General features: G+C 44.3%; 2 protein-coding genes across 2 annotated transcripts in view; both read left to right on the top strand.

The window, feature by feature from the left end:
• Nucleotides 1-10,885, top strand: part of SLC25A20 (solute carrier family 25 member 20) — a 29,736-nt gene extending 18,851 nt beyond the window's left edge. Inside the window, exons 5-9 of the mRNA XM_042929273.1 lie at nucleotides 7,601-7,718; nucleotides 8,447-8,519; nucleotides 8,883-8,992; nucleotides 9,478-9,602; nucleotides 10,035-10,885. Of these exons, the coding sequence (XP_042785207.1) occupies nucleotides 7,601-7,718; nucleotides 8,447-8,519; nucleotides 8,883-8,992; nucleotides 9,478-9,602; nucleotides 10,035-10,097 (489 nt within the window). The 3' untranslated portion in view covers nucleotides 10,098-10,885. The remainder of the gene's footprint in view (nucleotides 1-7,600; nucleotides 7,719-8,446; nucleotides 8,520-8,882; nucleotides 8,993-9,477; nucleotides 9,603-10,034) is intronic.
• Nucleotides 10,886-16,495: 5,610 nt separating this feature from the next.
• PRKAR2A (protein kinase cAMP-dependent type II regulatory subunit alpha) overlaps nucleotides 16,496-24,292 on the top strand; it is a 112,422-nt gene continuing 104,625 nt past the window's right edge. The window contains exon 1 of the mRNA XM_042929272.1: nucleotides 16,496-17,010. Within this exon, the coding sequence (XP_042785206.1) occupies nucleotides 16,758-17,010 (253 nt within the window). The 5' untranslated portion in view covers nucleotides 16,496-16,757. The remainder of the gene's footprint in view (nucleotides 17,011-24,292) is intronic.

The following is a 24,292-nucleotide window of genomic DNA, read 5'->3' as shown; positions in this document are numbered from 1 at the left end:
TCAGTGTGTTTTCTAATTTCCTTTGAGACTTCCTTTTTGAATTATTATTATTTCCTAATGGTTATTTATTTTTGAGAGAGACAGAGACAGAGTGTGAGCTGGGGAGGGGCAGAGAGAGAGGGAGACACAGAATCTGAAGCAGGCTCCAGGCTCCAAGCTGTCAGCACAGAGCCCGACACAGGGCTCAAACCCACAAACTTCGAGATCATGACCTGAGCTCAAGTCAGACGCTTAACCCACGGAGCCACCCAGGCGCCCCCTTTTTGAATTGTTTAGAAGAGTGTTGTTTGGTTTACAGTGTTGGAGATTATTGATTTCTAGTTTTTAGTCCATTGTGATCAGAGAACGTATTCTGTATTATATAAAACCTTTAGGGGTACCTGTGTGGCTCAGTCGGTTAAGCATCTGACTCTTGATTTTGGCTCAGGTCATAATCTCACAGTTCGTGAATTTGCGCCCCATGCTGGGCTTTGCACTGACAGCATGGAGCCTGCTTGGGATTTTCTCTCTCTTTGCCTCTCTTTCTCTCTCAAAATAAATGAGTAAATAAACGCAAACAAAAATTTTAAATCTTTTAAATTTCTTGAGGTGTGTTTTATGCCCATGGTCTGTCTTGGCTTATGTCCATGGGCACTTGAAAGAATGTGTAATCTGTTGTCATTTGGTGGAGTGTTCTATAAATGTCAATTAGATCCTCTTGGTTGATAGTATTGAGTTCTTCTTTATCCTTGGTGATTTTCAGTCTTTTTGTTCTACCAATTTGTCGATAGAGGGAGTTGAAATCTCCAACTGTAATTGTGGGTTTGTTTGTTTCTCCTTTCAATTCTATCAGTTTTGCTATACATAGTTCGTAGTTTTTTTTTTTGTTTGTTTGTTTGGTACATACACATTTTGAATTGCTGTGTCTTCTTGGTAGATTGGCCTTTTTATCTCTATCCCATAATTTTGCTTACTGTGTTCTTCCTTCCTTCCCTGATGTTTCAGAGTTCCTTCTTTCATTGTTTCTTTTCTGTGTAGAGAACTTCCCATTCTTTTGGGGGCAGCTATTCTTTTGGGGTAGGTCATCTTTTGTTGACATTCTCTCAGTTTTCCTTCATCTAAGAATGCCTGATTTCCCCTTTATTCCTGAAGGATATTTTTGCTAGACATTGGATTCTGGGTTGACAATTCTTTTCTTTCAGTACCTGAAAGATACTGTGCCATTTGTTTCTATCATCCTGGTTTCTGCTGTCATTCAAATTGTTTAGCTAAAGTGTCATTTTCCTCTGGCTGCTCTTAAGATTTTTTTTTCTCTGTCATTAGATTTCAGAAGTTAATTTGTGATGTGTCATTGCATGGATTTATTTGGGTTTATTCTGTTTAGTATTTGCTTAGCTTGTTGAATCTATATGTTTATGTTTTGCCACATTGGGAACATTTTGGGAACTTCTTAGTAGTTATTTCTTCGAGTACATTTTCAGTCCCATCCTATTTTCTCCTCTCCTTCTGGGACCCTGAGGCCACAAATATTAGATTGTTTTATTATAGTCACACAGATCCTTGAGTTCCGTTCAGTCTGTTTCAGTCTGTTTTATTTCTGTTGTTCAGATTGGGTTTGCCATTGTTTTATCTTCCAGTTCACTGATTTTTTTCTCTCTTCTGTTCTGCTCTGGAGCGAGCCATCCATTGAACTTTTTATTTCAGTTGTGTTTTTCTTTTCTTTTTCAGTTGTTTTATTTATTTATTTATTTATTTATTTATTTATTTATTTATTTATTTTCTTCTTATTTTTAAGGAGGCACCATGCCCAGCTTGGAGCCTAATGGGGGGCCTGAACTCACAACCCTGAGATCAAGACCTGAGCTGAGATCAACAGTTGGATTCCTGGGGTGCTTGGGTGGCTCAGTTGGTTGAGTGTGTGACTCTTGATTTTGGCTCGGGTCATGATCTCATGGTTTTGTGGGTTTGAGCCTCGCATCAGGCTCTGCACTGACTATGCAGAGCCTGCTCAGGATTCTCCCTCTCCCTCTGCCCCTCCACCACTCGTGCTGTCTCTGTCTGTCTCAAAATAAATAAACTTAAAAAAAAACAAAAAGAGTTGGACTCCTAACCAACTGAGCCACCCAGGTACCCCTCCATTTTTCAATTATACAGTTTCCATTTAGTTCTTCTTTATATCTTCTATTTCTGTGCTGTGGCTTTCTATATTTTCATCTCTTTCAAGCATATTTATAATTACTTACTGAAGGATTTTTTTTTCCCCATGGCTGCTTTAAAATCTTTGGCAGATAGGGGTGCCTGAGTGGCTCAGTGGGTTAAGCATCCAACTTCGGCTCAGGTCACCATCTCACAGTTTGTGAGTTTGAGCCCCACGTCAGGCTCTGGGCTGACAGCTCAGAGCCTGGAGCCTGCTTCAGATTCTGTATCTCCCTCTCTCTCTGCCCCTCCCTTGCTCGCACTCTGTCTCTCACATTGTCTCAAAAATAAATAAACATCAGGGCGCCTGGGTGGCTCAGTCGGTTGGGCATCTGACTTCGGCTCAGGTCATGATCTTGCGGTCCGTGAGTTCGAGCCCCGCATCGGGCTCTGGGCTGACAGCTCAGAGCCTGGAGCCTGTTTCGGATTCTGTGTCTCCCTCTCTCTCTGACCCTCCCCTGCTCATGCTCTGTGTCTCTCTGTCTCAAAAATAAATAAATGTTAAAAATAAATAAATAAATAAACAAACAAACATTAAAAAATTAAAAAAAATAAAATAAAATAAAATCTTTGGCAGATTAAAAAAAACAAAAACAAACAAAACAAATCTTTCTTTGTCAGATAATAATAATGGCTCTGTTACCTTGGTATTGTCATCTGTTATTTGTCTTTTTCCTTTCAGTTTGAGATCTACCAGGTTTGGGGCATAATGAATGATTTTCAGTTGGGACCTGGATATTTATATATTACGTTGCAACTGTGGATCTTATTTAAACTTTATCTTTTAGCTGGCTTTCTCTGACTTTTTACCAGGAAAGGGAAAGATGCTGCTTTGTTACTACCAGGTGGGGGTAGAAGTCTAGGTTCCCCACTCAGCCTCTGTTGGCATCGCAGGGTGGGGCACTTCTTTTTGCTGCTAGGTGGGTATGGGAGTTCCAACATCTCCACTGACCCCGTAGAAGGGCCCTGTTACTGGCTGGCAGGGATGAAAGTCCTAGTTCCCTACTTGGCCTTCTCTGACTCCACCCTGACAGCATGTTGTTACAGCTCTACAAGGGTGGAAGTCTAAGCTCCCCACTTGGTCTTTGATGGTGTGGATGGGAGTGAGGCCCATATTTTGTTTTTTGTTTCCTATGGTGAATGGCTGGGAGTAAAGTGTTTATTGCCTAAAAAATTTTTGTCTTTCTAGGCTATCCCTTTCCTGGTCCTTTGTGTAGAGAACACAGGCTTTTCTTAAGGCTTTTTTTTTTTTTTTTTTCTTTTGGTTTATGTTTGTTTGGGTTCCTGGATTGCCAGTTTCCTCAGCTTCAAGTCGGAGATATATCAAAAAGAAAATCCAAAGAACTCACCACCATGTCATTACTCAAGTTCGAAGGTCCCTAGCCAGTCTTCCTTTTTCTTCAAACTTTCAGACTCTTCTCATGTTTGTTTTAAAAATAATGTCTAGGGGCGCCTGGGTGGCTCAGTCGGTTAAGCGTCCGACTTTGGCTCAGGTAATGATCTTGTGGTTCATGGGTTCGAGTCCCTCGTCAGGCTCTGTGCTGACAGCTTAGAGCCTAGAACCTGCTTTATGGATTCTGTGTCTCCCTGTCACTCTGCCCGTCCCCTACTCGTACTCTGTCTCTCTGTCTCTCTGTCTCTCTCTCTCTCAAAAATAAATAAAAAACATGAAAAAAGATTTTTAAATAACGTCTAGGATTTTTGGCAGCTCTTTCTGCGCATGGGTTCTGTCCCCATGCTTTAATTAAACCACCTTTTCTGCACTGAAAAAATAAATAAAATAAAAATAATGTCTAGGGTTTTTTGTTGTTGTTGCACTGTAGCAGGAAGAATAGGGAAAAGTACTTCCTAGAAACAAAGTCTGTATATTGATTTTAACTAAGGAAATGTTTATTTTCAGTAACCGTGTTCATCAGTCTTTGCCATCACGGCTTCTTCCTTTTCCAATGTGCCTGAGGTCCTTTTCTGCTCCTAGATGAGACAGTCTCTATCTGTATTCTTCTCTTGCACTCCTCTGCCTGCTGGGTGACTACTTTATACCTCTCCTCTCTTCTCAAATCTCCACTCTCGGCACATAAGTTGGCTTTCTATTTCACTGAGAAAACTGAAACTATCAGAAGAAGACTTCACCAGATGCCCTCCACCACCTCCATCCACCTTTTGGCACCTGTTACTACATCCACGGCTGCTCAGCTTGTTTCCACCGATGGTGGCCCATGCCTTTGCTTGATCCTGTCTCCTCTTACCCATCCATAGACCTCACTTCAACAGTTCTTCTTTCTTTTCCTTCAACATTAATTTTTGCACTCCACTAGATTGTTCTCAGCAGTAAGAGTATAAACATGCTTGTATTTTCACCTTGAAAATACAAAGTTCTATTTCCCACATCAATTTCTGTGCTTCATGTCTTTGCTCCCCCTTATGTCAAAACTCTTTGAGAAGTTTTTGGGTTTTTTTGTTTGTATTTTTTACTCATTATCTCTAGCTCCTTTTCCCTCATTGTTAAACCCACTTTAGTCTGGCTTTTACCTCACAACTCCAACAAAATAGTTTTGTCAAGGTCACCAGTGAGCTTTGCACTAAATCCAGTGTTCAGTTCTTGGCCCTCGTCTTTCTTGGTCCATCATTAGAATTTGACTCAGCTGATTCCCTCCTCTTATTAAAGAGCTATCTTCACTTGGCTTCTCTTCCGATTTTCCTCTGACCTACTTGGCTGGTCTTCTTGGTCTCCTTTGTTGATTCATCATCATCTTTTTTTTTTTTTTTAATGTTTATTTATTTTTGAGACAGAGAGAGACAGAGCATGAATGGGGGAGGGGCAGAGAGAGAGGGAGACACAGAATCGGAAGCAGGCTCCAGGCTCTGAGCTATCAGCCCAGAGCCCGATGCGGGGCTCGAACTCACGGACCGCGAGATCGTGACCTGAGCTGAAGACGGACGCTCAACCGACTGAGCCACCCAGGAGCCCCGATTCATCATCATCTTGATCTTTTAATGTTCATGCTCCACAGAGCTTATTCTTATTACATACATTTCCTTGATGATTTCTTCTTTTCTCATGATTTTTCAACACCATATATATGCTGATGATTCTTTGGTTTGTATTTCCAACTCAGCCTTTTCCTCAACTCCAGACTAGTTTATCCAACATTTCCATTTGGACACTAATAGGCACCTTAGAGTCACTGTGTGCAAAAACGAACTCCTGGTCTTTCCCAATAACTGCTCCACCTACAACCTTCTGCAACTCAGTTGTGGCAACACCATCCTTCTAGTTGTTCAGCTCTAAAGCCCAGGAGTCATGCTAGGTTCCTCTCCTTCTCACTGTATATATCCCATCTGTTGAATAGTTCAAGTTTGCTTTCAACAGATGCCAAGTCTATCCCTTCTCATCCCTCCATTTGCAGTCACATTGCCCCAGGTCACCTTCATCACTAAACAGAAGATTCTGATAGTAATATGTCAATTCCATACCGATCCTCTTTGGCCTCCCAGGTCACTGTGAGTCAGCTCCAGTGTCCTCTGGTCACATGGGTCTCCTTGCTATTCCTCAGACATTCCAGGCCTACATGTGCCCAGATCATTTGGGGAAGTTGTATTTTAAAAAGCCATTGAGGGGCGCCTGGGTGGCTCAGTAGGTTAAGCGGCCGACTTCAGCTCAGGTCGTGATCTCGCGGTCAGTGAGTTCGAGCCCTGCGTCGGGTTCTGTGCTGACAGCTCAGAGCCTGGAGCCTGTTTCAGATTCTGTGTCTCCCTCTCTCTGACCCTCCCCCGTTTATGCTCTGTCTCTCCCTGTCTCAAAAATAAATAAAACGTTAAAAAAAATTAAAAAAAAAAAAAGCCATTGATACTTGATTGACATTGTTTTAAATTTATTATTTTTAGAAAAATTGATCTTTACAATAAACCAGAAATTATGACTTTTTATTCATTTCTTCTTTTTTGTCCCCCAGAGATACTTTAGAGTTTTATTTATGCAAATCCTATTACTGCTTGATATACATATATTTTATTGCTATTTTGTTATTTTTAGAAAAATTTTTAATTTTTATTTATTTTTGAGAGAGAGACACAACATAAGTGGGGCAGGGGCAGAGAGAGGGGGAAACACAGAATCCAAAGCAGGCTCCAGGCTCCGAGCTGTCAGCACAGAGCCTGACGCGGGGCTTGAACTCACAAGCCGTGAGTTCATGACCTAAGCCGAAGTTGGACGCTCAACCGACTGAGCCACCCAGGTGCCCCTAAGGGAGGGAGAATCTTAAGCAGGTGTCACATTCAGCACAGAACCTCATGTGGGGCTTGATCCCATGACCCTGGGATCATGACCTGAGCCGAAATCAAGAGTTCAGTGCTCAACCGACTGAGTCACCCTGGTGCCCCTTTATTGCTATTTTGAATGGAATTATTTTCCATGATTTTCAACTTGTTATTGCTGGTGTGTAAGAAAATTATTAGACTTGGGATATGTGTCGGTTGAGTGTCTGACTTTGGCACAGGTCTTGATCTCATGGTTCGTGAGTTCAAGCCCTGCATCAGGCTCAGGCTTGCTACTGTCAGTGTGGAGCCTGCTTTGGATCCTCTGTCCCCCTCTCTCTCTGCCCCTCCCCTGTTCGTGCACACTCATAGGCACACGTTCTCTCTCCCTCTCTTCCTCTCAAAAGTAAATAAACATAAAAAAAAAAAAAGAAAGTTATTGGACTTCTATGTTTATTTTGTAAGCGTTTCTCCTTGGGACTGTTAAAGCCAAACTCTCCAGCTTTAATTATTCTTTGGTTGATGCCTCTGTGTGTTGATTCCCTTTGACTCTGTACTTCCTATGGATCTTGCATGGGGATCTTTCTCTCGGATCTTTTCTGGGATTACCCCAGCCTGCCTTTCTCATGCTCTTGACTCTTAGGCTCTGGATCCCTGAAGCTGGGATGGGGGCCTCTCCTTGGCCTTCCCTGGCTCTGCATAGGACTTCTATCCCAGGACTTAGAACTCTGAATGCCATTTCCTGTTCACCTTTCCTTAACCAGGCTTCCTGATCAGTGAGGGCTTGGAATGGGTTTGGTATTCAGTGGATATTTGTTGAAGGAATAAGTGAATGACTGAAGTATTTGTCTCCTTTCTAGACCTTCCAACTAGCTTTATTGGGAATGCTCTTGGATTTGAGGGTTCCTCCACTTATTTTCCAATTCTTCTGTTGATTTTTTTTTCTTGTCAGTATATGCATACTTTGTGATATTTTTATTTAGCTTTATTTCCTAGTGACTTCCACCAATATTCTATTTTCCAAATAACCGTCAGTTTGACAGTGAAGTGTTTCTTGGTCTAATGCCTAATGACCACATCCACACTCACCTTGTAATCTTCTGTAACATGCTGAGTCTATTGACTTCGATGTTGCTGCCGCTGACTTTGATGACTTTTCCCTCCCTTTCAGATTCAGGCTTCTTCAGGGGAAACCAAATACACTGGGGCTTTGGACTGTGCAAAGAAGCTGTATCAGGAGTCTGGGATCCGAGGCATTTACAAAGGGACAGTGCTCACCCTCATGCGAGGTAACCCTTTAGGTTCTCCCCCTGAGGTCACCTTGGTTGGGGGCTCATCTGAGGTGCATTTGCCACAGAGGGTGTTACCTGGGTCCCCAGATTAGCTTTGGCACCATGCAAACCACACTTATGGCTGAGAAGGCTGGCATGGTATGCCCTGGTTTTAGGCAGTCTCACCCCAGCCAGCATGGACACAAATGAGGATGGGGGCAGGGGGAACCAACATCCTTCTGGCAGGCTGGCCCTGCCCTCAAGGATGTCTTAAGACAGTGGCAGTTACAGGGGACTGGAAAGTAGGTAGAAATTGTGGCTGGAGGGATGAGTGGGAGGAAAGAATGACTTAAGGACACTGGGCCTCACCATGGTTTCGAGAGGCATGTTCTGCTGGGGTGGCAGTAGGAAAGGCAGACACAGCCTCATCCTTGTCCTAACATGGTAGCTTGGAGGAAGGCCAGAGACTAGCAGTGCCTGTAACTTGGAGTGGGCATGTCAGTGGGGACTACTCAGAAGGGGCTTTGAAGATGAAATGTTGTCATGCATGTTTGTGCTCACTCACACTAGTGCTTGCCCCAAAGTGGCATCTAATTACTGCACAGGAGTTAATGCAGATAAGAAGTGCTGCTGAGGACCTTCCCAAGGAGCCTTGAAGGGGCCAGTGCCAAGCTTGACTCTTCTAAATTCAAGAAATCTGTGAGGATTTTATATCATTTAATTCACCTCTTTCTTGCTGCTAACAGATGTTCCAGCCAGTGGGATGTATTTCATGACATATGAGTGGCTGAAAAATATCTTCACTCCAGAAGGAAAGAGGTAAGGAGAATAGAAGAACTTAGAAGCCACTTTGCTCAGTCATGGGTTGGTTGCCCTTTACTGTGAATGGGTCTGATGGCAGAGTGGGGCTTGCTCCTGGTTCCATATCCACTTAACTCTCCTTGCTGCTGAGACCCATCTAATACCGCTAACTCTGTACCTCACCTACTGGAGCAAGTATATAAAACAAGTTCATGAAACTTCCTCCAAGGAGAGGCAGCTGCCATGTCACAGGAGCCCTGGCCTTGGACCTCCTCCCTCTGGCCAGTTTCTCCCTCTCTCTAACTGCCCCATCTGCCATAGGAGGGATGGTCTAGACGCCACTCTCATAGCCTTTGTCTGACTGCGGTTGGTATTCTGCAGTGTCAGTGAGCTCAGCGTGCCTCGGATCCTGGTGGCTGGGGGCATCGCTGGGATCTTCAACTGGGCTGTGGCAATCCCCCCGGACGTGCTCAAGTCCCGCTTCCAGACTGGTTAGTGGAGGGTAGTGGGGTAGATGAGGGTGGAGTGGGTCCCAGCACTGGCTGCCCCTGGGGTGCAGAGCTCTTAGGGCCCTGAAGATACTCACTCTCCACAGCAGCACCCAGCATCTGTCTGATCAACATTTTCCCTTGTAGTCATTTGTGTTCTAGGAACCCTAGACTCACTTCCTGTTGGCCAAAACACAAAATAAGTGAGGTAAGCAGTCAAATCAACTCTTCTGCCTTCACATGAGCAGAGGATTATTTCATTCTTTATTCTTCTCCACTCCCTTAGCATCAGTAATCCAGACAGTGTGTCTGTTTCTCCCAAAGTGAACTGTGTTGTCTGTGGACTTGTCCCAGATGACCTGTAAGGTGTCTTCTTCCTGATGCTGTGACCCTGCAGGAAGACTTGACTACAAAATTGTCCCCACGTGGGTCATCATGGTTAGGTCAGGAAGCTTCCTAAAGCCTTAACAGTTGGATTTCACCCACAGCACCTCCTGGAAAATATCCTAATGGTTTCAGAGATGTGCTGAGAGAGCTGATCCGGGATGAAGGAGTCACATCCTTGTATAAGGGATTCAATGCAGTGATGATCCGAGCCTTTCCAGCCAACGCGGTGAGTGGCAGACAGGGGCTGTACTTTCCCTTTGGAGCTTAGAGTAGTGTCCAAAGTCTAGGTGGGTTGACTTTTGCTTGCTCCTAGGATTAGATTGGGAGCTCAGTTTTCCCCAAATCCTACCCTCAGCCAGAGCCTCCTTATTTGCTTCCTTTCCTGAAGCTTCAGGAGGGTTTGTCTTTGGGATTCTCTGAGGGGAGGGGCTTTGATTTCCGACTTGGCCATCAGAAGTGGGCAGTTGTGAGACATGGATGTTCTTCCCCTCTCAGGAATGAGAAAGCACAGCTTGATTCCCTGACCTGGGGTAGGAATGAAGTTAGGGAGGGTCCTGATGAAGTTAGGGAGTAGTTCTGGTCCTGACAGGGTTAGCTGTGGTCTCTGTGATAGTCACAACGCCTGCTGGTTTTTCTCTTCCTTCCAACCCCTTCTCAGGCCTGTTTCCTTGGCTTTGAAGTTGCCATGAAGTTCCTTAACTGGGCCACTCCCAACTTGTGAGGCTGAAGGCTGCTCGAGGCTTCTGGATGATGGAAGCTATCACCGAGGAAGAAGCAGTGGGCAGGACTAGTCAGTCCTGAAGGGCAAAAGGAGGGGAATGGTGGGATCAGAGCTGTGTGCATGGACTTGTTGAGACCATTGCCTTAATGACATCCTCTACCTGGTATAACTTGGTCTGCCACTTTGAGACTTGAATTTACTCTTGTCAGTTTAAGGGATCTCAAGAGGATTTGGAGGTGGAGTAAGTAGCTTTCAGACCAGATACGACCTGTGGTCAGAGAGCTGTCTACTGGTTGACTACAGGCCCTATTATACCCAAAATACTCCTCGAGAAAGAGGGAATCTCAGCGTCTCACTGGAGGCACTATGCATGTTTTCAACCAGCTGACCAGGAGCTGGGGGGTTCTTCAATCCCTACCAAGGAACACATACCAGATTTCCAGGGTATCATATAATCCTGGCCTGCACGTGAGGATGTGGACTTGAGGCCCACATCTCTCTGTCCAAGTGGACTGAACAAATGTGCCTAGGGGCAGATAGCCTGTTAACAGTTTGATTTTTTTTTTTTTTAATGCATTCAGGTAATCATAACTTTAAGTAGCCCAATTTCCCAGGAGTAGATGGAGAGCTTTCCCTCCTACAGAGTGAGGAGGGTTTGGAATCAACAGTCTGAGCCCTGCTGAGATAAATGACAAAACCTAGGGTGTAGAAAAGGCCATTTTTGCACACTCTTTTCTCATGAGAGCGTCCTCTTTTAACAGGAAACAATAAATATTGTTTCTAATTTTTGCATTGTGTGAAATTTTCTTTTGATTTGGGTCATTTCAACAGGTAGCCTGTAGCCTTGACTGAGGCTGTCAGGGATCTGGTATCTGTCCTTTGTGGCTTCAGGCAGGGGCTTCAGCAGGAGAAAGAGGAAGAAGTTTTGGCTAGCCCAGCCTTCCCTGATGTCCCAACAGCAGCTGCTTGATGGGGAAGGGTGTGGGGGTACCAGGTGACTTGATTGCTAATTGTTCCCGCAGTTCTCAGTACAAGCCTGCAGCCCTTCTCTTCATTCTTTTATCTCTCTGCCCTCAGCCACATGGCTGTCTGAGCTAACAGAGAGTTGATTGTTCTAAAAGCCAAAATCAATCTTGACTCTTCATATGGGTATTGGGGTCACTGTGATCTGATGTCACCAAATGGGCCTTGCTAATTAGACAAATTGATGCCTAGGTGCATCCAGAGGAGGTGAAGGAGACAAATTAGTTTGTCCTTGTCTGGTGGATGGCAAGGCTACAGGAGCTGGGCTTCTCTGGCGTTGTCTCATCTGGCAGTTACAGTTACAGTTCTGCTGGCACTTCCCACCTTACTGCAGTTGCACAGAGATCCTTGGACTTTGGCTTTAGAGCCATCACTCTGCATAAAGGGGTGAGGGGGTAGGGACCCACCCCCATCTGGGAGTGGATATGGCCAGTTGGACAGGAAGCTGAAGATTTGGGGGTTTAAGGAAGGACACTTTCTTCCAGGGAACATATTTTGGATGACCAGATAGGAATTATGGTCAAGTAAAACAAAACAAAAAACATTTAGAGATGAAAATTGTGTGCCCTCTGCTTGGGAAGATTAATTCAGTGTTACACCTGCCCCCTCATTCTGCAGCATGTCTTTAATCTCTCACTGGTTTGGAGATGGCCACATATGTGTTTCCTGAAGCTCTTCTCGGGAGCACCCTGTCCTTGAGACAGTGCTGCAACCTCAGCCTTTGCCTGGAAGCCCATGTGAGTGCATTTACGTTCCAGCCAAATGACAGTCATTCCCATGGCTCAGGATCACTTTTACAGTCTGTGCTTCTGGATAATTTGCCCTTTGAAACAACTTCCATTTTAAAATGGAATGTTTTGGTTCCTTGATGTTAGTGGTGGTAGATTCTTTTACTCCTTTGGTTGTTCAGTAGGTGTTAAGTCAAATAGGGAAGCCCCAGGAGGCATATTTGTGAAGGGAGCAGAACAGATGGTGAGTAACTCCCTCCTGACTGGCACTTCCTTTTTATGATGCACTTTGAAATGCCACCTGTTCCTGATATATCTTTTCTCTCCCTGATGGGGATAGGTGGGGGAAGAGGTTGGGGCCCTCCTCAGCAATTTCTCTGACTGTCACAGTCTTAAGGTAGAAGTGAGACGCAAGTGTTAAAACAACCAACTGGTGATAACGGCCTCACCCAGGCACAAAGCAGAGTATAAGTGGGTCAAAGGTGAGAGGCAGATGGTGGGATGTTGCAACAAGCCTATTAGAAGCAATACTAGTGGGGCATCTGGGTGGCTCAGTCGGTTGAATGTCCAACTCTTGATCCCAGGGCTGTGGGATCGAGCACCGTGTTGGGCTCTGCCCTGAGCATAGAGCCTGCTTAAGTTTCTCTCTCTCTGCCTCTCTCCCCCACTTGTGTGCTCTCTCTCTCTCTCTCAAAAAAAAAAAAAAAAAAAGCAACAGTAATGCCATTTCTGCTGTAAGGTCATACTATCTCAACACATAATTCTTTCCCTACAGTTCTTTTGAGTCTGGAACCCCCTATACCCTTTCTAACCTTTTCATTGGTTTGGTCTTCTTTCTTTATCCCCATGTAACTCAATGTTTAGTGGGCAAGAATTTTTACCCCCACTTTCAGATGTGGAAGCTATGGCTCAGACAGGATAAACTGATCTGTCAAGATCACTGGCAGATTGATAATAGAGGACAGGTAATAGAGTGAGGTCTGGGTATCCACAGGCCTGAAGAAAGGCTTGTGATGCTATCAGAGGCTGTCCTGGGGCTGCTTGACCCAAGCTCCAGGGGGCCTGTCTGTGCCACAGGGTCAAAGCCCAGGCATCTGACCTGTGAGTCAGGCCACAGATAGCACACAGTCCCTACAGGCACTGGGAAAGCCCCAGGGCCAGATGTTCCCTGAGGGCTCTCTTTTCTGCTTTCTCTGCTCTGGTGAGCATGTAGGCCTGTGACTCTCCAGCCAGGCTCTCCCTTGCTTTCCAGGTTCAGTCCTTGCCCTGACGGGTCTCTGAGGCAGATCCAAGGTCCACTACAGAGACTGACACTTTCTGGGGACACAGTGTCCTGGGAGGGGGTGGCTCACAGGTGCAGAAACACGTGCCTTGGGATTTAACTGCTTCCTGGGGCATGGATGCTTGTTAAAATAGACCAGACTTTCTGGACCAAAGGCAGTGGCCCCATGAGGGAGGCATTATAGAGGCTGAAGGACAGCTTGGGTGATGACAGAGAAAACATAACCTATTTCCCCAATTATTCCTGTCAACAAGGATCATAAACACTTTTAAGGCAAAATAGAAACTGATGGTGGTAGATACTAAATGAGCTGGTATGACTGACTGGACCAGTGGGGCTGGTGTGCAGAGGTGATCAGGTGACCAATGGGTCCCTGGAGACAAGTAGGGGAGTGGAGTGGCTTAGAGATCCCCTTTGGGCAGAGAAGAGGGAGGTGTTGTTGCTGGGGCTGAGTCTCCTCCCCCACCCCCAGTGGGCAGAAGGTATCAGAGGGCAGAGGAGTAAAAGCTGGGAGGTCTGAGCCAAGAGCAGCCTTCCAGAGGAGTCTGGGAGAGTTTGGGTATATCCCTTCTTCCTGGAAAGAGAAAAAAAAAAAAAAACAACCAAACTTTAAAATAACAAACCTATCAGGGCACCTGGGTGGCTCAGTTGGTTAAGCATCTGACTCTTGATCTCAGCTCGGGTCTTGATCACACGGTTGTGAGTTCAATCAAGATTACATGAAATCCACTGTTTTGTTGGACGTAATAGTTGGTGCCCTACCCATGTTCATTTTCACCAGACCCACTACTATGGGGCTAACCATGTACCCCACCTGTATTACTGTGTATCCATAGTTGTAAAATCTCTGATAATTGGCCCCATTGTGTTCATGTCTGCCTGTGGTTGGTGGTGTGGCAGTCTGCAAGATTTGACTGCCTGCTGGGTAGTGACTCCTAGGACTGGCTTGGAGCTGAGTGCCTGTCATGTCAGTGCTCTGGGAACTCCTCTTCTCTACCACAGTCTCTGTATTTCTCTTACTCTTGAGAGTCTCTGTTTTTGGTCTTTTCACCCACCATCACACGGTTGGCAGCTGTTTCCCGGTTACTGGCTGCCTGTGGGTCTGGTTGCCACAGTAACGTCCAATGGTGCAGCTGGACAGGCTTGAACAAAGGCAGTCCTAGGAGGGTAAGGGTAGAAGATGTGGGATTCAGGGCCCTAGTATTCTTTCTCTAGGGTACCCTTCTTTGGCCAGCTCAGCTAGGCATTCATGAAGGCCCTTGAGACTCCACTTACTACAGAAGGGCTTCTTGGAAGGTGCGGGGATGGATCCCTGCTCTTGGACCAGGTGTTAGGGGAGGGGAGCCAAGTAGGGCCTCGAGGCTGGCTGGCTGTCCTTCCTCTCTCTCAGGCTGGTTTGGAACAGCTATGGGTTTCCTGCTTTCTGTTGCTGTCATTCCTTCCAGTTCCAAAGATGCCCTTTGAATGTCCCGTTTGCTGGATAGATGGTGAAGCTTTGGTGCATCTGAGAGCAAACCGACCTGCTCCTGGCAGAGGCTGATGGAAGTTCCTTGGTGTGACTGGGAGAGCCTACCCACACCCAGCTCTGTCATCAGCCCTGGAGTAGCCTTCCTCTATCTTATTTTGTAATTGAGGTCAGAGTCCTAACTGTACAGGCACCTGTCCCCCTGTAAAACATATAAAACCTGAAGAATGAGCAAACTAGGGAGTGGAGTTATGAATTCGCCTTTCCAAAGGGTTGGTTGTAGGATTGTTTGAAGCAGGCAGATCCTCAGGCGTAGTGGTGCAGTGGGAGTCACACCCAGGTTTTCTGGGTATGTTCTGACTCCTGGAAAACTTGGAAGGGTCGGTTTACTCAAGAGCAGAGAAGAGTTGGGGAACCCTGCCCCTTTAGCTTCTTACTGCCTATCCTTAGTGCAGTGTTCATATGCTGAGATCAGAAACACAGCTTTGAAGAAAAGTATCCTAGTTCTGAGACGGGTCAGGAGAACAGTTTCACTGGCTTTGCTTGGTGTGTGGAAACCATTCATTCATTCATTCATTCATTCAGTAAATCTTCTCTAAAGAGTGTGCAGTAAGGACCAGCAGGAAACAAGTTGGATACTATCCCTCCTCTCACAAAGTAGAGGACCCAAGACTCTTTCTAGGGGTCCAGGAACATGACCAGGGAGACACTGCTGTTTGGAATCACAGGCCTACCTGGCCTAGAGCGTGGGTGGCTTCTGTACCAGTGGGGATCGGTTGCTCTTATTTCCAGAAACTCAGTTCCCAGCAGCACTGAGCTCCTGGGTGTGTGCCAAGCCAATATGAGAGGTCTTAGTGCTGATTTTAATTAATACTAGGTAATTACCAGGTGGAGCTTAACCATCCTAAATGCCTTTGAGGTTCCCAAGCCTACAGCTTGTCACTTTCTGGCTGGGCCCAGCAACGAGAGGCAGGACTCTGTCCTATGCCTACCCAGCCTTTTGTCAGCATTGTGACCCAGGGCAGTCACTTTTTTCTATTCCCTTCCAATCTCGTGTGGGTGAAGGGGGCAACTTGGGAAATAGCCTAGCCTCTCCAATTCACCTATGCCCCCTCCCTAGGGGCAAAGGATAACAGTGCCTTGTGGTCTGCTCAACACCATCAGTGTGAGTCCAGGGTGGAGTGTGGGAAGAGAAGAGGTGCGCAGGCCTAGTCCTGGGAATCCTGGTGGGAATGCTCAAGAGGAGGAACAGGCATAGAGGTTGTTCCTGCCCTGGGCCTTATTCCAGTTTCTCCAAGTTTGTCTTAGTGACTCTTCCAGGCTTATTTCTCTGCCTGTGGCTCCCAAATTACTGTATCACTGAAACTCCTACTCCTATCACTGAAACTCCTACTGGGCCTCTACAAGGCCTTCGCCATTTGACATTTTGCAGATCTCTTGCCAGACTTCCGAGGGTCTTGTGGTCATGCCACCATTCCACCCAGTGACCAGGGTGGTCCTAACTTTTTACCAGGCCTCCGAGTCAGCTTGAATGTCACCTCCTAAAGTGGGCCCTCTTGCTCTCCACCACAACTGGAACCACACTGAGGTTTTAATGTATGTGCCTGCGTCTGGCTATCTGGCTGTAGGCTGTGTCCGTGGAGCCTACCAGGTGTTGGCAAACAGGAGGCTCTTAGCGAGTGTTGAAACAATACATGAAAGGTCTTAGGGACTAGGTGAAAAGCACTGACGACTCCCTTTGGCGGGTAGACCACTCATTACCGCGACTCGATCTCGACCTCGGACGGCTCTGAGCCAGCGGGCTGCCCAGCGGCGCACGCGCACTGAGGGCCGGCGGGCGGCGGGGGCGCGCACGCCCGCGGCCGCGTGCGTCACAACCCGGGCTCCTGCCCCGCCCGTCCCGCCTGCCCGCCTGTCGGTCCCTGAGGCGGCGGCGGCTGCCCAGTGACAGCGGCGGCGGCGCCAGGCCAGCCGTAGTAGCGTAGGGTCGTGCGGCCTGGAGACGCACACCCGGCAGAAGGGCGGCGCGGCGCGAGGAAGGCCGGAGCCGGGTCGCGCGGGAGGAGACCTTGCGGGCACCAGGCGAGAGGCCGGCGTGAGGGAGCGCGGAGCTAGTGGCCGCCGGCGGCCCGGACCCGCCTGTCCTCGCGGCCGCCGCCGGCATGAGCCACATCCAGATCCCGCCGGGGCTCACGGAGCTGCTGCAGGGCTACACGGTGGAGGTGCTGCGGCAGCAGCCGCCCGACCTCGTCGACTTCGCGGTGGACTACTTCACCCGCCTGCGCGAGGCCCGCTTGCAAGCCGCCAGCCCGCCCGCTGCCCCTCCTTCCGGCTCCCAGGCTCTAGAGCCCGGCCCTGGCCTGGTCACCGACGCGAAGGCGGAGAGCGAGTCGGAGGACGACGAGGACTTGGATGGTAGGCGGCGGGCTGGGCCGACGTTCGCGGTGGGGGGACGGAGGGGGCGGTGCAGGGGTCTCCAGCGATCTAGAGGGGCCGCGGGGGCCGAGCACACTGGGCCGGGACCTTGGAGCTCTCCAGCAGAGTTTGCCCGGGTTTCCCGAGCCGCGGGCGTGAGCCCGCGTGCTCCACTTCCCAGCTGCGCTCCACGGTCCTCTGAGCCCCGAGCGCACCGAGTGAGTTGTCAGATTCAGCCTCGGAGCAAATGTGCGCGCCTTCGGCCCGCGTGGTGGCGCGGAGCCCACGTCGGCCTCGCCTCTACTGGGGGACACTTCGCCCGGTTTCGTGCCGAAGACAAGGACGCTCACATCCACCGACTCGCTCGTGTTCAATAACCGGGATGGTAACTTTGGAAATCATTCGTTTTGTGAAAAGTTATGGTGAAAACTAAGCATAGACAAAAGTAGACAAAGGGTGAAATGAACCCCTGTATGCCACTATCCACATTCAACAGTTTAAATATCTGTCACAAATGTTTCATTTCTACTTTTTTTTTTTTCTTTGCTGAAGTATTTTCAAGCAAATACCAGTCGGGTCATTTCGCCTCTGCATAACTGGACATGCGTTTCTTAAAATATTCTTAGTATTTCTTAAAATTTCTGAAAATATTTATTAAAATATATGTAGTATATATTTAAACTTGACTAAAACGATTGGATCACATTTGGTGAGGGTAAACGATAATTATCTTGTTTAGCATATAGGGTGTAGGAAAAAAGACAACTCTTTTCTATATCTGGTTTAAGCAAGGCTGTCAAAAAGCAATTCCGTGTTCCGTGGTTGCTTTCACCTAAGCTTGGTCAGTTTAACAGTAGAATAATCCTAGTTTTGAACCGCCAAAATTTAACAAAACAATGAAAACAGAGACCGAGTTAGAGACTTTAGTGTTATTAGAGCATACTGGAAAAAAACAAAACAAAACTAGTTCTGAGTTGAATCCACATTCAGGTCACACTAACAAGGAGTTAATTATCGGTCATTGCTGTTGGAGGTCGTAAGCTTCAGTGTTGTGGACAACTTCCCATAGTTTATTCACCATTAAGAGTAGAAATGGTTCTTCTGTGTTTCTTTGACATTGCATATTAAATTATGAGGTTTTTGCCTAAAGTCTTGAAATCAAGTTGTTATTTTCCAAATCTCCTGCACAGATTTGCTTTGTGGTCTAAGAGAAGTGGTCAGACCTGTTTGATTTCAGATTCACTTTAAAATGGGGACAGTGACAGTGATCTCCCAGGGATAAATGTGTCTTTAAAAGTTTTATTTCAGGAGTGTCTGCTATGTTTGTTTCATTGACATATCTATAAATCACAAAGCTGTAACCTGCTTTGTGAAATTTTTATGTATACACGTTAGTATTTTAGAAATTAGTCCCAGATGAGTGAAAGTTTACAAGTTTTGTGTTATCTTTGTCATCTTTGATATCTTTTTAAAAATTGAGTTGACTTAAATCTTTGTAACTCTGTGCTTTATTTTACTAACATGTAAATATTTGTTATTTATATTTCTAAAGTGGCTGTGCTACGTATAATTATAGAAATCAACACAAGGTGAACTTTTATTTACAGATAATAGACTAAAAATACATTGCACACAATGAGATACCACTTCACACCCATGAGGATGGGTATTATGAAAAAAAATAGCAAGTGTTGATGAGAATGTAGAGAAGTGGGAGCCCTTGTTCATTACTGGTGGGAATGTAAAATGGTCTGGGGTTGTGGAAAACAGTTTGGTGGTTCCGCAAAAAGTTAAACATAGAATTACCATATGATCGAGCAATTTCACTGCTCTGTATATATCCCAGGAAATTGAAAGCAGGGAGCCAAACATATAGTTACAGCCAGTGTTCACTGCAGCATTATTCACAATATCCAAAAGGTAGAAACAACCCCTGTCCTATTAGAAGATGAATGGATAAGTAAATTGTGGTATATACATACAATGAAATACTATTCATCCTTTAATAAGAATGAAATTCTGATACATGCTACAACATGGATGAACCTTGGAAACATTATGCTACTGCAATATGCAAGACACAAAAAGACAAATATTTTGTGATTCCACTTATATGAGGTACCTAAAATAGGTAAATTCAGAGAGATATAAAGTAGAATACAGGTTAACTGGCAGCTGGAGGTTGCTGGTAATGGGGTGTTATTGTTTAATGGGTGTTGAGTTTCTGTTCAGGATGATAAAGTTCTGAAATTGGATAGGGGTGATGGTTGCACAACACTGTGAATCTACTTAATGCTGTGAGTTGTGCACTTAAATGTGTAAAATGGTAAATTTTATGCTATGTATATTTTACCACAATTTTTTAAATGTTTATTTTGAGAGAGAGTGAGCTAGCAGGGGAGGGGCAGAGAGAGAGAGGGAGAGAGAGAGAATCCTGAGCAGGCTCCGCACTGTCAGTGCAGAGCCCTACTTGGGGCTCTGTCTCACCAACTGTGAGCTCATGACTTGAGCCAAAATCAAGAGCCAGATGCTTAACCGACTGAGCCACCCAGGCACCCCTGCCACAATTTTTAAAAAGACAAGAAAAGAAATACATATCCAGTGATTAGGAACATTAGGGCAATAAGCCTATAATACTTAAAATAAGAAATAGGATATGTAGTGTTAGATATGTATATAACAAAGAGATTTTGTTTAGTATGGCTAACCACCAATTCAGTTTATAAAATTATATGCTATTTGAAACACTCTTTTAATAACAGTTTTGATATCAAATAGCACATTAAGTATGAAGTATTATAATGAATATTTAACTCTTGGGAAAACCTGAAGAGTTCGGATTTATTTTTTAATTTTTTTAAAATTTATTTATTTATTTTGAGAGAGAGAGAGAGAGAGAGAGAGCAAGCGCATGCGTGTGCGTGCCTGGGGGAGGGGCAGAGAAAGAAGAAGAGAGAATCCCAAGCAGGCTCCAGTGCTACCAGTGCAGAGCCTGATGTGGGGCCTGAACCCACAAAACTGTGAGATCATGACCTGAACAGAAACCAAGAGTTGGATGTTTAATCGACTGAGCCCGCCAGGCGCCCCAAGAGTTTAGATTTATTAATATGTTTCCGTAACTGCATCCTCATGAGGACAATAATTGGTATCCAGACTTGATTCACTTCTATAATTATCATAAAACATACACCTGTGGGTCTCCCAGCATATATATATATATGTATATATATATATATATATATATATATATATACACACACACACACATTAATATTATATTGTATTATATCATATCATATCATATTAGTAGTATATTTATGTGTTATATATATATTTGGTAACAGCTTTGTGGAATATAATTCACATACTATATAATTCACCCATTTAAAGTGTATAGTTCAGTGGTTTTATTATATTCAGAGATATGTGCAACCATCACCACAGTTAGTTTTAGAACAGTTTTTGTCACCGCAAAAAGAACCCCATACCCTTTAGCCATCAACTGCCAACACCTCCATTCCCCTCTCATCTGCTTTCTGTCTCTATAGATTTGCCTATCCTGGACACTTCATATTAATGGAATCATGCAGTATATGGTCTTTTGCCATTAATATGAAATGTCCAGGATAGGCAAATCTATAGAGACAGAAAGCAGATGAGAGGGGAATGGAGGTGTTGGCAGTTGATGGCTAAAAGGTATGGGGTTCTTTTTGCGGTGACAAAAACTGTTCTAAGACTTCTTTCACATGGCATAATGTTTTTAAAGTTCATCAGTGTTGTTGCATAAATTAATGTGTCACTCCTTTTTATTACTGAATATTCTATTGTATGGATATACCACATTATTTTATCCATCAGTTGATGGGCATTTAGGTTGTTTTCACTTTTTAGCTTTTATGAATAATGTTGCTATGAATATTTCATGTGTACAAGTTTTCGTGTGGACGCATGTTTTTCTCTTTGATATGTATACCTTGGAGTAGAATTGTTTGATCATACGGTAACTCTTTGTTTAACCTTTTGAAGAACTGCCAGAGTGTTTTCCAAAGTGGCTGCACCATTTTACATTCTAACCAGCAGTGTATTAAGGGTTCTAATTCCTTCATGTCCTTGTTAACACTTATAGTCTTCTTTATAATTAAAAAAAATTTTGTGTGTGTTTATTTACTTTTCAGAGACAGAGTGTGAGCAGGGGAGGGTCAGAGAGAGAGGGAGACACAGAATCCAAAGCAGGCTTCAGGCTCTGAGCTGTCTGCACGGAGCCCGACATGGGGCTCGAACCCATGAACTGTGAGATCATGACCTGAGCCGAAGTCAGGCCTAACTGACTGAGCCACCCAGGTGCCCCTACAGTCTTCTTTATAACAGCCATCCACATGGATGGAAAGCAGTACCTCATTGTAGTTTTGCTTTGCAGTTCCTTAAGTGATGTTGAGCATCTTTTCAAATGGTTCTTGGTCATTTGTGTATCTTTTTTTTGAGAAATGTCTATTCAGGTCCTTTGTCCATTTTTTAATTGGGTTGTTTTTTTAATTTTTGAGTCGTGAGAGGTCTTTATGTATTGTAAACAAGTCCTTTATCAGATGTACAACTTACAAATATTTTCTCTCATTTAGTGAGTTGTTTTTTCAATTTTTGATATTGTTTTGAAGCAGAAAAGTTTTTTATTTTGATGAAGTCTAATGTATCATTTTCTTTTTTGTTTGTGATTTAGGTGTCATATTTAAGAAACCATGACCAAAAGCAAGATCATGAAAATTAACCTCTGTTTTCTTTTAAGAGTTTTATAGTTTTAGCTCTTGCATTTAGGTATTGGTACATTTTGAGTAATTTTTTGTGGACAGTGTCAGGTACTTCATTCTTTTGCATGTGGTTATCCAGGTGTTCCAACACAATTCATTAAAAGATGGTTTTTTCCCCCATTTAATTGTCTTGGTACTTTTGTTGAAAGTCAATTGACTGTGGTATGTCATTGTTTCTAACTCCATTCTGTTCTACTGATCTGTGTATCTGTCATATCCCACTACTACACTGTCTTGATTAGTAAGATTTGTAGTAATTTTGGAATCAGCAAGTGTTAGTTCTCCAACTCTGCTCTTTTTCAAAATTGTTTTGGCTTTTGTAGTTCCTTGAATTTCTATATGAATTTTAGAATTAGCCTGTCAATTTCTGTAAGGAAAGCAACTGGGATTTTGATAGAGATTGCATTGAATTTGTAGATTAATTTGGAAAGTATTGCCATCTTAACATTATTAGGTCATCTAAATCTATGAATATGGGATGTCTTTCCATTTGTTTAGACCCTCTTTAATTTTTAAAGATAACAATATTTTGTAGTTTTCAGAGTATAGGTTTTGCACTTCTTTTGTTAAATTTATTCCTAAGTAATTCATTCCTTTTGATGTTATTGTAAATGGAATTGTTTTCTAAATTTCATTTTCACATTGCTCATTGCAAGTGTGTACAAATAGTTAATTTTTAAAAATAGTGACCTTGTTTCTTGCAACCTTGCTGGGCTTGTTTACTAGTTCTAGTAGTTTTTTTAGTGGATTTTTTAGGATTTTTCCCCAGCATTTTTACTGTACAGCATAGACCACATAACATAGGAGTTGGTCCAAACAACATTAGCAGAACTTTCTTGGAATTGCTTAATAATAATATTCCCGCAGTTCACATATCTGGATCTCTCAGCAAGATTTTGACACTGTTGAACCACCTTCTCTTGAAATTCTCTTCCTCTTGGCAGCTGTGTCTTCATTCACCCGGCTCTCCGTCCACCACTTGGCCTCTCTGCCCTTTAAATGATGGCTTATGATCTCCAGAATTTAGTTTGTTAACTTTTTTGCCTCAGTGAACAATTCTTTTCCTGAGCATTTTTACTGCCTTGAACCTGGATCTTCAAAATCAAAACTTTTCTGCTCATACACATACCTATTTATGTTTTTTTTTTTTTGAGCGGGGGTGTGGGGGTGGTGGAGGGTAGGAGGTGGGGGTGGGGGGAGGGCACAGGGACAGAGAGAGGGGCAACACGGAATCCAAAGCACACTCCAGGCTCTGAACTGTAAGCACAGAGCCTGATGAGGGGCCCAAACTCACAAACCATGAGATCATGACCTCAGCCGAAGTCGGACACCTAACTGACTGAGCCACCTAGGCACCCCTTTCTTGTCTTATTCTTTATTTTTAATAGAAAAGGTTATAGGCATTTAAAAATTTCTCTACTGTGTTGTCATAATGACTTTTTTTATTGTGATAGACTATACATAAAATTTATTATTTTACCATTTTAAAGTATAAAATTCAGGGGCATTGAATACATTCATTATTTTGTGCAACCAACACCACTATTTTGTTTTTCTTTTTAAAGGTTGTTTTTGACGAGGCTTCTGGGTGGCTCAGTTGGTTAAGCTAAATCCGACTTTGGCTCATGTCATGATCTCATGGTCTGTGAGTTCAAGTCCCATGTCAGGCTCTGTGCTGACAGCTCAGAGCCTGGAGCCTGCTTCAGATTCTGTGTCTCCCTCTCTCTCTGACCCTCCCCTGCTCATGCTCTGTCTCCCTCTTTCTCTCAAAAAATAAATAAACATTAAAAAATAATAATAAGTAAAAGTGTTTTGGGGGAGCACCTGGGTGGCTCAGTTGGTGCCAACTCTTGATGTTAGCTCAGGTGTTGGTCTCCGAGTTGTGAGTTAAAGTCTCATGTTGGGCTCCATGGTGGGTGGAAACCTACTTAAAAAAAAAAAAAAAAAAAAAGATTATTTTAGGTTTTTGAGGCTCCTGGCAATTCAATATGAATTTTGTGATCAGTTTTTCCATTTCTGCCAAAAAGCCTATTTTCTGGGGCACCTGGTGGCTAAGTTCAGTTAAGCATCCAGCTCTTGATTTTAGCTCAGGTTATGATCCCAAGGTCATGGGATTGAGCCCTATGTTGGATTCCATGCTGAGCATGGAGCCTACTTGGGATTCTCTCTCTCCCTCTCTCTCTCTCTCTCTGCCCCTCCCCACCCCCTTTTGCAAAATAAATAAACGTTTTTTAAAAAGAGGCCTGTTTTTTTATTTAATCATCAGAATGTTGATTGTTAGTATATACAGCTACAGCTGTTTTTTTGTGTGTTGTCTTGTACCCTGAAACCTGTGGATTTTTTAGAGTTTTCTGTATACAAGGTCATGTAATCTGTGAATAGTTTTGTTCCCTTTCATTTTGATTGCCTTTTATTTATTTTTCTTGCCTAATTGCTCTGGCTAGGACTTTCAGTACTATGCTGAATAGACGTGAATCAAC

Source organism: Panthera leo, chromosome A2 (genome assembly GCF_018350215.1).
Source record: "Panthera leo isolate Ple1 chromosome A2, P.leo_Ple1_pat1.1, whole genome shotgun sequence".
NCBI classification, from domain to species: Eukaryota; Metazoa; Chordata; class Mammalia; order Carnivora; family Felidae; genus Panthera; species Panthera leo.
This window is presented reverse-complemented; position numbering and strand designations above follow the sequence as displayed.